Raw genomic sequence first — 15,005 nt, 5'->3', positions numbered from 1 at the left:
ATTCACTTCGCCATCAGCGAAGTATACAGTAAGTAGAGAAAACCTCCCTTTCAGACCAAAGGGAAAGAAAGTTTTAAAGTGAGAATATAATTTTCCTCATGGGCATTGTCTACCTTAGATAAACTACTATAGAACATGCCTGTGACTATAGACTTGTAGTTCAGGCCACCGAAGATTAGAGATGGGAAACGGGCACTCCCTTGACTTGCATCCTCTGGTTTGCTTTAACACAAACCAGGAGGAAAAGAAAGCTAGGCATCAGAAGCAATGGGTGGCAGGCCTACTAATGGCTGATCTGTACAGTGATCTGCCCTCAAGGAGACCCAACAGGCCAGTCCACTGCAGTGGCTTTCAAAGTGGTAAGCCTGGGCTTCAGCAGAAGTCAGCTTGTGAAGAGCCCTGGCAGCTCTGCCAAGAGTTGCATCACTGGAAATGGACCTGCCCTGGAGTCGAAGGATGCCCAGGTCAGAGCCACAGATCTTACTGGCTCTAAGCTGAAAAGCCCTTCACTCAGCCCAACTTCCAAAGTGACCACTGCAGCTGAGGGTATGGTCAAGTAGGGTCAGCAACATTGCAGGCAGAACTGTAAATTTCTTGTTAGAGATGCCACCTTGCCTTTACCTGGCCAGCTCTCCTCCTAGGCCAGCCAATTAATGAAAGTCAACAGAGTGCCTTCCCCTAGGAGGTTCACACCTCCCTTAGGATGTACCCCATGTGAAGAGATATATAGGTCTGGGCCTCTTAACTTACAAAGCCTAAATTCCAACAGATTATTATCAAGCCCCTTCTGTCAGGTTCTATTTGCCTCTCAATCAGAAAACTTAATTGTAGCTTAGACAGCACCTTTCTTAGCTCCTCTAATAATGACTCTGTCCTTTGTTCTAGACCCTGTCTAGCGCACTTGGGCCTCATTCCTTTGTAATCATAACCTCTACTCTACCACCAATGGCTCTACTCCCAACATGTGTGTACTGATGGTCCTCTTCCCCACTTAATGCTGTATAATTGTTCAAACCTGGTAAATGCCACTCTTAGGATCATTGGTTACTATCCTCACTCTGTCTTTTATGACCTTGTCTAAGTATGATCAGAGTCGGGGAACTTGGAAGGCTTCCATAGCCTTGGCAACTCCTGACGACAGCCTAGGGTGGTTACTGGCGCCATAAACTAGAGTGTCAATTTGTTGGGTCAACAACAGGAGCCACTGTGCACTTGCTCCTCATGTGGGATCTCTGTCCTTAATGTGCTGTACATTTTGATTTAATGCTATAACTAGTACTCAAACAGTATGTTTCACTTTGTGTTTCTATATGGGTGCAAATTGTTGAAATCTTTATACTAAATTGATCTTTATATAAAGAGAATTGAAAATGAATCTTGATGCAAATGGAAGGGGAGAGGGAGCGGGAGAGGGGAGGGTTGCGGGTGGGAGGGAAGTTATGGGAGGGGGAAGCCATTGTAATCCATAAGCTGTACACTGGAAATTTATATTCATTAAATAAAAGTTAAAAAAAAAGAAAAGCTATTTAGTCCAACCCTTTCCAGCTGCTCTGTTCATCCCCCACCCATGGGAATGCTTATAGTTTAGATAAGTAGCTATAAAAGACACGCCTTAGGATATGCTCTTGCAGATAGAATTTACAAACAATGTCTTGGTCTGACCCTCTCATCAGTTTTCAATATGCATCACTTCAAAAGTTAAAGAAGAGTAGAGATGAGTTTTTGGTGCTGCGTTTAAGATGCTGTTTGGGACACCTGTGTCCCAGGTCAGACTCCCTGGGTTCCAGCCCTGGACCTGCTCCTGATTCTGGCTTCTTGCTGATGCACCCTCTGGCAGATCCTAGTCTGGGCTCAGGTAGTTGGATTTCCTGTCTCCCACAGAGAAGGCCTACACTGAACTCTGGGTTTCTGAGTTCTTTGGCCTGGTCCAGCCCCAACTGTTTCAGGCATTTGTGGAGTAAGCCAGTGGAGGGTACATCTCTCTGTATGTCTTCGTCTATAACTCTGTTTCTCTGCCTTTCATATAAAATGAAATAGCTTTTTAGAAAGATTTATTTATTTGAAAGAGTTACAGAGAGGGAGAGAGAGAGAGAGAGAAAGAGAGGGGGAGAGGGAGAGAGGGAGAGAGAGAGAGAGAGAGAGAGAGAGAGAGAGAGAGAGAGAGAGAGAGAGAGGTCTTCCATATTCTGGTTCACTTTCCAAATGGCTGCAATGGCTAGAACTGGGCTGATCCAAAGCCAGGAGCTTGGAGCTTCCTCCAGGTCTCCCATACACTTGGACCATTTTCCACTGCTTTCCCTAGCTATACCAGGGAGCTGGGTCAGAAGTTGAGCAGCTGGGACTTGAACTGGTGCCCATTTGGGATGCCGGCACTGCAGACAGCAGCTTTACCTGCTATGCCACCACTTAGACCCCTGAAATAACTAAAAAGTAAAAAAGAAATGCCTTTACTTGCCTATCTCATCTGTCCACATCTACCACCCTGTATTTTACTTTCTTAATTGCAATTATTTTTGGATGCCTGTGCTACTTTTACTGGAACCACTTTGTGCTTCTCAGTCCCTGCTCTGACAGGGCTTCATCTACCATCACTTAACTGTCAACAATGAGTTCTGTGTTCTTGTCTCAATGACCTGAAGTCTATCTGGTCATCAGGTCACCTCAGGGAAACGTTTTCAGCATCTTTTCTGTCCAAGCCTTTCCTGCAGTGCCTGCTGCATGCTCAGACTCACCTGGAAGGGTTCTCTGGGACGAAGGTCTCCATGTGGAGGTGTGACAACTCCCGGATGGCTGATGATGGAGACAGACTCTCTGTCATGCACCATTCAGCAGAAAGGTGTAAAATATCAGTCCTGGGATCAGACCAAGATTCCCATGAATTTATAGCTCCCTGTTCTGCTTGTTAGGCACAGTTCCTATTTCCCTTCAGGTGCTCTGATCTGTAAGCACCCAATTTCCCTGTGGGAGCACTGTCTCAGGCAGCAAGAAATTTCCCAGTTGATTATCTGTTCCTAAGAGACCTCCAGGTTTGAAATCAAGTGCACTTAGTCTGATTATTCTTTCTCTGTGAATTATCCTGCCTCCCAGAGGTCAAAGCACTCAGCACTTTATTTGAGTCAATGTTTTCTCCAGAATACAACAGAAGGACTATCTTGAAGTGGTCCCTAGAGTCTTCAGACCAAGAGTTTAGCTGAGGATACAGCTGTAGATGACTCTAGAAAATTGGCATTCCCTGCTTCAAGAAGAGGAAAACTGTTTCTCTGTTGTAAATCTAGAGGCTTCTCACTTGTTATGAATTAGAAATTTTATTACAAGTTAAGAGTTGTCAGGCCGGCGCCGTGACTCACTTGGTTAATCCTCCACCTGCAGTGCCGATGTCTCATATGGATGCCAGGTTCTAGTTCCGGTTGCTCCTCTTCCAGTCCAGCTCTCTGCTCTGGCCCGGGATGGCAATGGAGGGTGGCCCAAGTGCTTGGGCTCCTGCACCCACAAGGGAGACCAGGAGGAAGCACCTGGCTCCTGGCCTTGGATCAGCGTACCTCTGGCTGTGGCAGCCATTTGGGGAGTGAACCAATGGAAAGAAGATCTTTCTCTCTCTCTCTCTCTCTCTCTCTCTCTCTCTCTCTCTCTCTCTCTCTCACTGTCTCACTCTGTCTGTCAAAGAAAATAAAAAAGAGCTGTCATTTCATTTTCAGTATGTTTGGTAATTAAAAGATACATGTATTAATATTATTTTAATGGCAATATATATATATATTTAAGATTTTTATTTTATTTATTTGAAAAAGTTACAGAGAGAGGTAGAGCCAGAGAGAGAGAGAGAGAGAGAGAGAGAGAGAGAGAGAGGGAGAAAGAGGTCTTCCATCCGCTGGTTCACTTCCAAATGGCCACAATGGCCAGAGCTGAGCTGATCTGAAGGCAGGAGCCAGCAGCCAGGAGCCAGGAGCCAGGAGCCAGGAGCCAGGAGCCAGGAGCCAGGAGCCAGGAGCCAGGAGGTTCTTCCAGATCTCCCACAAAGGTGCAAGGTCACAAGGACTTGGGCCATCTTCTACTGCTTTCCCAGGCCACAGCAGAGAGCTACATCGAATGTGGAGCAGCCAGAACTTGAACTGGCACCCATATGGGATGCCAGCAATGCAGGCTGGGTCTTTAACCAATTGCTCCACAGTGCTGGCCCCCTTAATTGACAATTTAAGGAGGATACAGTGACATTTAGGTGCATTTACATATTGCACTTTGATCAAATCAGGGTAATTAGCATGCCAATCACCTTAAACACTGATCATTTCTTTGAGTTGGGACCATTCAGAATATTTGCTTCTATTTTGAGATATCCAGTACATGCTGATGACCCAGCACACCAGGACCAGCTGCACACAGAGCCGCGGGTTCATGGTGACCATGTAGTGCAGGGGATGACAGATGGCCACAAACCTATCATAGGCATTCATGGCCAGGATAAAGTTGTCCATCTCTGCAAATAGCATGAAGAAGAACATCTGGGTGATGCAGCCTGCATAGCTGATGGCTTGGCTCTGTGACTGGATGTTCACCAGCATCTTGGGGACGGTGGTGGAGGAGAAGCAGACGTCCACCAAGGACAGGTTGGAGAGGAAGAAGTACATGTGGAGGTGGGGGTCTGAGAGGATGGCCAGGACGATGAGCAGGTTCCCAGCCACAGTGACCAGGTACATGGAGAGGAAGAGATCAAATATGTATGGCTGAAGTTCTGGGTCCTCTGAGAATCTCAGGAGAAGGAATTCTGAGAGCTGTGTTCCATTGCTTTGTTTCATTTGGTTATGATGACCACCAGCTTAGTGAAAAATAGCAAGACAACGTTTAATACACAGAATCCTTCCTCTTACAAATGAATGCTACATGGAAAGCCAAGACACTCTGAAAAAAAAAAAAGAAGAAGAAGAAGACCTAAATGAAGGATCTCAGCGAGTGTGATCCCAGTGGAAAGAATGGGGCCATCAAGGTAGGAGGTACCTTTCTCTGAAGGGAGGAGAGAACTTCCACTTTGACTATGACCCTGTCGGAATAAGATCGAAGTCGGCGAACCCTAAACGCTTCCATAGCCTCAGCAACTCATGACTAGAGCCTAGGGAGATTACTGATGCCATAAACAAGAGTGTTAAATTGTTAAATCAACATCAAGAGTCACTGTGTACTTACGTCCCATGTGGGATCTGTCCTTAATGGGTTGTCCAATGTGAAGTAATGATATAGCTAGTACTGAAACAGTATTTTTACACTTTGGGTCTATGTGTGGGTGCAAACTGATGAAATCTTTACTTAGTATATACTGAATTGATCTTCTGTATATAAAAATAATTGAAAATGAAAAAAAAACTTGGTGTTAAATTGGAAATTACATAGAAAATTAATCAATTTTTTAAAAAAAATATCATGTAGGATCTCTGTCATTAATGTGCTGTACACTGTTATTTAATGCTATAACTAGTACTCCAACAGTATTTTTTCACTTTGTGTTGCTATGTGAGGGCAAACTGTTAAAATCTTTATATATACTAAACTGATTTTCTGTATATAAAGAGAATTGAAAATGAATCTTGATGTGAATGGAAGGGGAGAGCGAGCGGGAAAGGGGAGGGTTGCGGGTGGGAGGGAAGTTATGGGGGGGGGAAGCCATTGTAATCCATATGCTGTACTTTGGAAATTTATATTCATTAAATAAAAGACAAAAAAAAAAAAACAAAACAAGTGAATGCTACAGTTTATATTTAGCAGCCAGAGAATGGATTTCTGTGTTTTGTGCATGGTTCTGGGTCTGTTTAGCGGACTGCCTCTTAGCATCTGTGAGTAGGGTTTCTACTTGGTTCTGCCAGGGTTCCTGCCCAGCTCTTCCCTGAGAGGCAGCAGGTGGTTATCCAATTAGTCGGGTTCCATGCACTTGAACCATGAACCAGCACGTGGGAGATGTCTCTCCTTATGTCTTTCTGTATCTTTCTCTCTGTAAACAGAATGGAAATGAACAAAAATAAACAATAAATATCCCCCCTTGTCTGTGGATCTCTGCTCCATTACCACTGTATTTTTTTCCTTCTCTTAGTTGGATCCATGTTCTACTTTTAGTGAAACCACTTTCTGCCTCTCAATCCCTGCTTAGGGTTCCACTGCAATCATTTCATTGAAAGCAATGTGTCCTGTGTTGGTTTAAATGTACACTTCTGTTTATTGTCACATCATAGATAAATGCAAAAACTAATTAATCAAGAAGGAAACTAACAACATGATTGCTTTATCTGAAATAGACTGGGGTAGCCATCAGGTGGCCTCAGGTAAATGTTCTAAGCTTCCATGTTCCCTGATCCTTCTCTGCAGTACCCACCTGGTTGGGCTTTCTGGGGTGAGGGTCTCCACTTGGAGTTGTGATTCCTCCCTGGATGACTGATGATAGAGACTGAGCTCAGTCACACACAGACAGCAAGAATAAGTGAATCATTGGTCCCTGAGTCAGATCAAGACTTCAAAAAAAAAAAATCAGCCTGTCGCCAGCAGCCCAGTATTGCACACTGTGAGGGATGACAGCAGAGGGAGAATTTACAGGTCCCTGTCTCTGCTCATTAGGCACAACTCCCCCTTGGGGTTCCAACCTCTAAGCACCTGATTCCCTGTGGAGATGCTGGTCTGAGAAGAATGAAATTGTCCTGCTGATTCTGTGTCCCCAGGAGATCAGGTCAGAAGTCAGGTGAACCCAGCTCTCCTGATTCCTTCTCTGTGAACTTTGCTACCTCCCAGCAGCTTCCGTTTGTCAGGTCGAAGTTTGCTTTGGGGTCCAAGACAGAAGAACTTACCTCGATGATGCCCCTATAGCTGCTGACATCTCCCTCTTGAAAAATAGGGAGAACTGGTCCTTTCTCTTATCTTAAACATTAGTAGTTACATCGCATGGTAAGAGCTGTCCTCAGTCATTATAGAATGTTTGTTAATTAGAAGAGAAACATTTATTTTATTTTAATTGACACACAGGTTAAAGAGTTCAGTGTGACGTTTGGATGCATGTGTACACTGGGCCAAGATCAAATAAGGGTAATTTAGAGTATCCATCTCCTTCAACACTTACACTTTCTTTGAGCTGGGAACAAGCAAAATTCCTCTATCTTGGAAATATGCAGTACATTGTTATTGTTAACTGTAGTTACATACTGTGCCATAGATGTCAGAATTCAGTCCTCTCATGTGTTGGAGAGTTTGTACCCACTGACCAACCTATGCCCATCTTCCCCTCCTGCTTGTACTCCCTGGCTTTTGCTAACCACTATTCCACTGTCCCACTTCTGTGAGATCAACTTTGTAAGAGATTACTTATGCCTGACATCATGTAGAGTTTGTCTTTCTGTGTTTGGCTAATTTAAATTATTGTAATGTCCACTGGGTTAACCCACGTTGTTCTAAGTGACCGAATTTCATTTTTTTTTAATTTGTGGCTGAAAAGGAATTTGTATATGTTCCACATGTAAAGTTATTTATTTGTATTAATTTAAAGGCAGAGACAGAGATGCAGGAAGAGAGAGAGAGAGAGAGAGAGAGTGAGAGAGAGAGAGTTTTCCACCCATTACTCTTTCAAATGCCCACAGAAGCTAGGCCTGAGCTAGGCTAAAGCCAGAAACCTAGAACCCAATCTTGGTCTCCCACATGGACAGTAAGGACCCAAGTACTTTAGCCATCACTTAATGTCTGCTGGAATGTTAAGTAGCAGGAAACGCAGATGCACATCTCAGTCTTGCACTGTAAAGTCTGGACTGTGAGCATAGAAGGAGGCATCCTAGCCTCTGCACCTTGACATCCATTTGTACTATCTGCTATGCTTTCCCCTAATTAGCACTCCCCACCAAGTACTTGAGAAAATTTTAAATTCTTCCCCTTTGAGATGCAATTTTCCTTACATCTGTCTTTTCTAAAGTGCTGTGACCATATCAGCCACATCAAATTTGACTCCTTCAACTTGCAAAGTCAGCTTGGATCCAACTGTGCTTTCAAAAAGAGAATTGGGTAGTGTCCCACCTGCTGCTTGACTAAAATCACAACAATAACACCTCTGCATTTGCATTTGTCTGTGTTTTTCTTAAATTCCTCCCAAAGCATGATCATGGGTGTGGGTACTTGTTTAGTTGTTTCCTTCCTTCCTTCCTTCCTTCCTTCCTTCCTTCCTTCCTTCCTTCCCTCCTCCCTTCCTTCCTTCCTTCCTTCCTTCCTTCTTTCCTTCCTCCCTTCCTCCTTTCCTCCCTTCCTCCCTCTCTTCCTTCCTTCCTCTCTTTTATTATTTCTTTTTTTAAAAAAGATTTTATTAATTTGAGAGGTAGAGTTATAGACAGTGAGAGGGAGAGACAGAGACAGAGGTCTTCCATCCGCTGGATCCCTCCCCAAATCGCCACAGTGGCTGAAGTTGTGCTGATCTGAAGCCAGGAGCCAGGAGCTTCTTTCAGGTCTCCTAGATGGGTGCAGGGGCCCAAGCACTTGGGCCATCTTCTACTTCTTTTCCAGGCCATAGCAGAGAGCTGGATGGGAAGTGGAAGTGGAGCAGCTGGGCAAGAACCAGTGCCCATGTGGGATGCCAGCACTGCAGGCGGCGGCTTTACCTACTGCACTGCAGCACCTGCCCAATGTTTAGTTATAAACAGTGATGTCTCTGATCATCAGAACACCCACGGACTTTAGGGTTCTTGCATAGATAATGGCCTCACATTCTCACACTGTTAAAATGGTTATCGTTATCATGGAAGTATTGTGAGATGATTTCTAGTTAGGGTTGTTCAATGTCTTACAGAATTTCCTTGGGAAATTCAAATATAGTTGTTAGGGAGTACACTAGGTGAATGTAAGTGCTGTGAACATTAAAAGTGGACTGTTCATAACTCAAAACTTTTTCATTACCTAAATATTAAGGTTCTGTGATGTTAAGTACAATATAAGGTATTATGAAATAGGAGGGTAAACGTTTTTGAGGAAAAAAGAATGATTTCATTCCAAGATATCATGACTGTTTGTTACAACATGAGAGAGAAGGAAACTTAGACCATATGAATAAAACTTTGGAAAATTGTGGAAGATTTGTGGAGGATGAACTTGTGAAATGTGTGTGTTCAGGTGTTAAGGAGAGTTGGACCACAGGATATAGTATGATAGCACAAAATTATGCAGGTGAAAGTAGAAAGTGGGAATAGTGAAGGTGCCAGGGCTACTGAACTCAAGGAAATATGTTTTTCATGTTCATAAAATCCCCATATGCTTGTATACATAGAGAAAAGAGCTAAATTATAGCAAAGGTGGTTAAAATTCTAGTTCTTACCTTTTTAGCATGCAATCTATAAAGTAAGGATCAAAATACTATGACTGCATGGTGCAAAAACTGAATTTGACCCAACCGTGGATAAAGCAAATGATTAATAAAACCACAAATGTATTTATATTATTCAATTATTTCCACAAAGAAATAATTGCAAGGAAAACTCATTAGCATATGCCCTTTTACCTATTTTTATTTAAAGATTTTATTTATTTGAGAGGCAGAGTTACAGAGAGAGAGAGAGAGAGAGATCTTCCATATGCTGGTTCATTCCCTAGATGGCCACAATGGCTGGAGCTGGGCTGATTTGAAGCCATAAGCCAGGAGTTTCCTCTGGGTCTTCCACATGTTTGCAGGGGCCCAAGGACTCGGGCCATCTTCGAGTGCTTTCCCAAGTCACAAGCAGAGAGCTGGATTGGAAGAGGAGGAACTGGGACTTGAACCAGTACCCATATGGGATGCCGGTGCCACTTTACCCAGTATGCCACAGCACCAGCCCCTTAAATATTTTTGTGGCTATTGTAAATGGGACTGATCTCACAAGTTCTTTCTCAGCCATGACTTTATTTGTGTATACAAAGGGTACCTATTTTTGTGTATTGATTTTATCCTGCAACTTTACCAAACTCTCTTATGGGTTCCAATAGTCTCTTAGTGGAGTCTTTTGGTTCTCTTATATATAGAATCATGTCACCTGCAAACAGACATAATTTGACTTCATCCTTTCCCATTTGTATTATTTTTATTTCTTCTTGTCTAATGGCTCTTGACAAAACTTCCAGAACTATATTGAGTAGTAATGGTGAGAGTGGGCATCCTTGTCTGGTTCTGGATCATGGATGAAAGGTCTAAGATGGTCTCATTCTTTACAAGAGGAGACAGGGGAGAGAGTGTGGAAATAGAATCCCCAGAGATTGGACCCCAAAGAGACCTTAAACAACTACACAGACCTGAAAATTCAAGAATAAGAAAACTGGGCAAGAAAACAAAGTGTCCAGTAAGAGGATAATAATAATAATAATAATAATAATAATAGACTCAATGCTGAGAATAGGATACACAGTTTTTATTAATTTTTAAAGAAGTTATTATCTGAAAGGAAAGAATGAGAGAGAGAGAGAGAGAGAGAGAGAGAGAGAGAGAGAGACTTTGACTGTTCCTTTCCGCTGGTTCTCTCCACAGTTGTCAAAAATGGCTGGGGATGGAGCAGCCAAAGACAGGAGCCAAGAACTGAATCCAGTTCTCCCATGTGGGTGAAATGGAGCCCACTTATAGAACCGTATCTGCTGCCTTAAAGGGTGCACAGAGTGAGGAATCTGGACTGGAACTAGAGGTGAGACTCTGACCCAGGTACATGGGATGCAGGTATCCCAAGTGTTTTCTAACTGCTGTGCCAAGCACCTGTCCTCAGTTGTGTGTTTAAATCAAACTTTAATTTGAGGATGAACATGCATTTGTAAGAAACCTTGACTCAGTTTTGCCACTGGTAACATACATCAAAATTGCAGTAAAATAACACATCCAAGATATTAGCAGTCAGAATAACCAAAGTACCAAACAGGTGTATGAACACAATGTCTACCAACATAGCCCTTTTCCAGCCATAGCCACCTCCCTTCTGGCCCAATTTCTGCTCCCTGGAAACCATTCAGCTCTTCACCATTCATATTTCAAATATTAGACAAAGCAAAAAAATCTACCTAAGAAAAATATTGGAGTAGATATCTCTGGAGCCCTGTTCTGCTGTGTTTGGGGTCGACACGGTGGTTTTGGAGCTGAAATACATGTAGGGCCTTAGATGCAGATAAAATCCAATGAGACATGAAGCACTCAAGCATGTTAATTGCATTATCCAGCAAAGACATTAAAGTAGTATACTTTAATGTAAATATACACAGGAATTTTGGGCATAAAAGAGAAAAACAGATGTATCAGTTTTTCCTGTACTATGAGTTATGTAAATAATCTTGGTTACCATGTGTCATCTCCCTGTAGGAGTAGTAAAACATGAAACTTATTTTTTTTCCAGAGAAACAGTACTCAGCACAATAGATGTCAGGTAAGAAAAAAAACCATTCCTAAAATGTCCTTACTGTCCCATGAGAAAAATACAAATTCTCAAATATTTCCAATCCAGTGTTAGGATGAACTTTTGGAAATCAAGAAAATATCAAAGGGGAACAGGTGGGATTCAGACAACAGAAGGCTTAGTAATTGAGTTACCGAAACTGTGTTGGGAGGTTGAAATCTACATAATGTAAACTCTAGCAAATAAATGAGAAAGTTCTATTTTCTTAATCAGAATCTAGAGTAAGAATTTCTGGCTCTGAGTTGTGAGCCCTGCAATTCTTGGCACTTCTTATGCCCCAAGGCAATTGGCCCATTTATAGTTTCCCTCCAAAAATACTTTTCAGGGCCCTCTTTATGTCGTCATTCCTTAAACTGTAGATGAAAGGGTTCAGCATGGGGGTGACCACCGTGTACATCACTGAGGCTGTTGCAGTTGAGCGTGATTTTTGGGTAGCAGCAGAGCTAAGGTAAACTCCTAACCCTGTGCAATAGAATAAGGAGACGACGGAGAGGTGAGAGGCACAGGTGGAGAATGCTTTATACTTCCCCTGAGCTGAGGGGATTACACGGATGGAGGAGACGATCTTAGAGTAGGAATAAAAGATCCCAGCCAGAGGACCTCCTCCCAAGAGCACAGATACAAAGTACAGAAACAGATTATTAAGCAAGGTGTCAGAACAGGCACTGTGGATCACCTGGTTCAGTTCACAGAAGAAGTGGGGGATTTCCAGGTGTACACAGAAGGACAGCCGCAGCACCAGTAGGCTGTGTGACAAAGAATGGAGGACACTGATGACCCAGCACACCAGGACCAGCTGCACACAGAGCCGGGGGTTCATGATGACTGTGTAGTGCAGGGGGCGACAGATGGCCACAAACCTGTCATAGGCCATCACAACCAGAAGGAAGTTGTCCAACCCTACAAAAAGAAAATAGAAGAACATCTGCGTGATGCAGCCTGCATAGCTGATGGCTTGGCTCTGCATCTGGATGTTCACCAGCATCTTGGGGACGGTGGTGGAGGTGAAGCAGATGTCCACCAAGGACAGGTTGGAGAGGAAGAAGTACATGGGTGTGTGGAGGTGGGGGTCTGAGAGTATGGCCAAGATGATGAGCAGGTTCCCAGCCACAGTGACCAGGTACATGGAGAGGAAGATTCCAAATATGAGGGGCTGCAGTGCTGGGTCCTCTGAGAATCCCAGAAGGAGGAATTCTGAAAGTCCTGTATCATTCCGTTGTTCCATTCACTTGAGGTAACCACTTGGTAAGAGATCAATAAGAAGACTGTTTTTCAAGAATCAGCCATTGGTCACATAGGTGAAATGCTGAGATTCTCACTTTGCAGGCTGTAGGTTGATTTCTACCTCGTATGTATGCATCTGGGAACTGTCATTTCTGAGTAAGGTTTCCTTCCCGCCTAGCATTTTCACTAAAGTTCATGCACATATTCTTCTAAGTAGAAATTTTTTTGCACTTAAGCCATAGAAATTGATTTCTGATTTGTTTTTAGCACTGCGCAGTCAACAGGTCTTCCATGCTGAAAAACAAAATTCCCTACATCCCGATGATGAAGGAGTGTCTGCAAACAAACAGGCACTATGAATGAAAAGAAAGTGGACACAATGAGCCGGCGCCGTGGCTTAACAGGCTAATCCTACGCCTTGCGGCGCAGGCACACCAGGTTCTAGTCCCGGTCAGGGCACCGATCCTGTCCTGGTTGCCCCTTTTCCAGGCCAGCTCTCTGCTGTGGCCAGGGAGTGCAGTGGAGGATGGCCCAAGTCCTTGGGCCCTGCACCCCATGGGAGACCAGGAGAAGCACCTAGCTCCTGCCATCGGATCAGCGCGGTGCGCCGGCCGCAGCGCGCCTACCGCGGCGGCCATTGGAGGGTGAACCAACGGCAAAAAGGAAGACCTTTCTCTCTATCTCCCTCTACTGTCCACTCTGCCTGTCAAAAATTAAAAAAAAAAGTGGACACAATGGAGCATGAGTGAAGGGTGTGATTTCAGGCAGGTGCCCAGCGAGACTAGAAACAGGATTCCATGGCTCGGATAGGAGACACAGGTGATCTCCAGAAGTGAGTGGCTTGCAGTGGGTCAGCCAGTGCAAAGGCCGTGGGGTAGGTGCTTTTACCTAACATCAAGACTTCAAAGGAGACAGGTGAGGTGCTGAGACAGAGGTGCCCTCCCCACTGCTTCTGAAGCATTGAAACACAGAGTCCATTGTCCACATTATGAGCCTCCTGCATCTTAATCATCATTATTACTACACTAATGTGTGTATTACTAGTTTCTTTTGGCAAACGTTCTCTTAAATGGTGAAAGTTTTAATCAGACACATAATAGTTGCACATATTTGTGGGGCAACTGTGTGATATGTCAGTAGCTGTGTCTGTTCTGTGGTTTCCAATTAGGGTAACTATATATTTTAATAGAGAATTTTCTGGTATACAGATACTAAATAGAGATATTTTTAAAATATAGAATTTTCCAGTATACAAACATTAACTACAACCACACCACACTACTATGTAATAGAACCCCAGACTTCTTCTTCTCTAACTATAATTTATCATCCATGATTCAACCTCTCCTATCCATCTGCCATCACTCTTTTCCTTGTCTATGATAACCACCATTATGCTTATGATTTTTTTTTTGACAGGCAGAGTGGATAGTGAGAGAGAGAGACGCTACGGCCGGCGCATTGTGCTGATCCGAAGCCAGGAGCTAGGTGCTTCTCCTGGTCTCCCATGGGGTGCAGGGCCCAAGGACTTGGGCCATCCTCCACTGCCTTCCCATGCCATAACAGAGAGCTGGCCTGGAAGAGGGGCAACCGGGATAGAATCTGGTGCCCCAACTGGGACTAGAACCCGGTGTGCCGGCGCCGCAAGGTGGAGGATTAGCCTGTTAAGCCACGGTGCCGGCCATGCTTATGATTTTTTAAAAATGGATTCTGTGATGTGACATAAATTCCTTCTAAATGCCATCTATGGATGGAGTTCTGGTTTCAGTATTCTGAGGGTCACCTGGAATACATGAACATTGCCATGTAGAGCCCTGGTACCCAGTCTGTTAGCATTGCTGTCATGCCACAAAGCAGAGGCATGCATGCATGTGCACACACATGCAGATGAACACACAGAAACCATGGCCTTCCGGGCCTCATTGCTACCATGCTCTTCTCATCTCTGGCCTCCTTTATTGGGCTGCAAGTGGGTATGACACGTGCTGGTCAAATCAGGTTTCCTTAGTGTGGAGGAGGTAGAATACCATCCAGAAAAGCCAGTTTGCAAGCCTCAGTGAACAAATACAAAGAGTTCAATTCAGGCACAACCGTTTTCTCCCTTTTATTGTTTGGTTTATTTTTTCATTTATTGGAGAGAGAGAGACAGGGTTAGAAGCAGATATAGATAGATCAGTAGATATATGGATAGGTAGGACAGGTAGAGATCTCCCATTCACTGGTTTGTTCAACAAATGCCCACGGTAGCCAGGCCTGGGCCATTCTGATGCCAGGAAGCTCAGAAGTTAAGCCAGGTCTCCTAGGTGGGGGCCAGGAACCCAAGTATATGAGCCATCAAGATGATTGCTAAGGTGTGCCTTAGCAACAATCTGGAATCAG

The 15,005-nt window shown here is 43.9% G+C and overlaps 1 protein-coding gene across 1 annotated transcript; it reads right to left on the bottom strand.

The window, feature by feature from the left end:
• Positions 1-11,697: 11,697 nt before the first annotated feature.
• On the bottom strand, positions 11,698-12,627 carry LOC133749137 (olfactory receptor 7A17-like). Its single transcript, XM_062178315.1, has one exon. The coding sequence runs from the start codon at positions 12,625-12,627 to the stop codon at positions 11,698-11,700; it is 930 nt and encodes a 309-aa protein (XP_062034299.1).
• Positions 12,628-15,005: the final 2,378 nt, after the last annotated feature.

The sequence above is a fragment of the Lepus europaeus genome, chromosome 20, assembly GCF_033115175.1.
Source record: "Lepus europaeus isolate LE1 chromosome 20, mLepTim1.pri, whole genome shotgun sequence".
Classification (NCBI taxonomy): Eukaryota; Metazoa; Chordata; class Mammalia; order Lagomorpha; family Leporidae; genus Lepus; species Lepus europaeus.
This window is presented reverse-complemented; position numbering and strand designations above follow the sequence as displayed.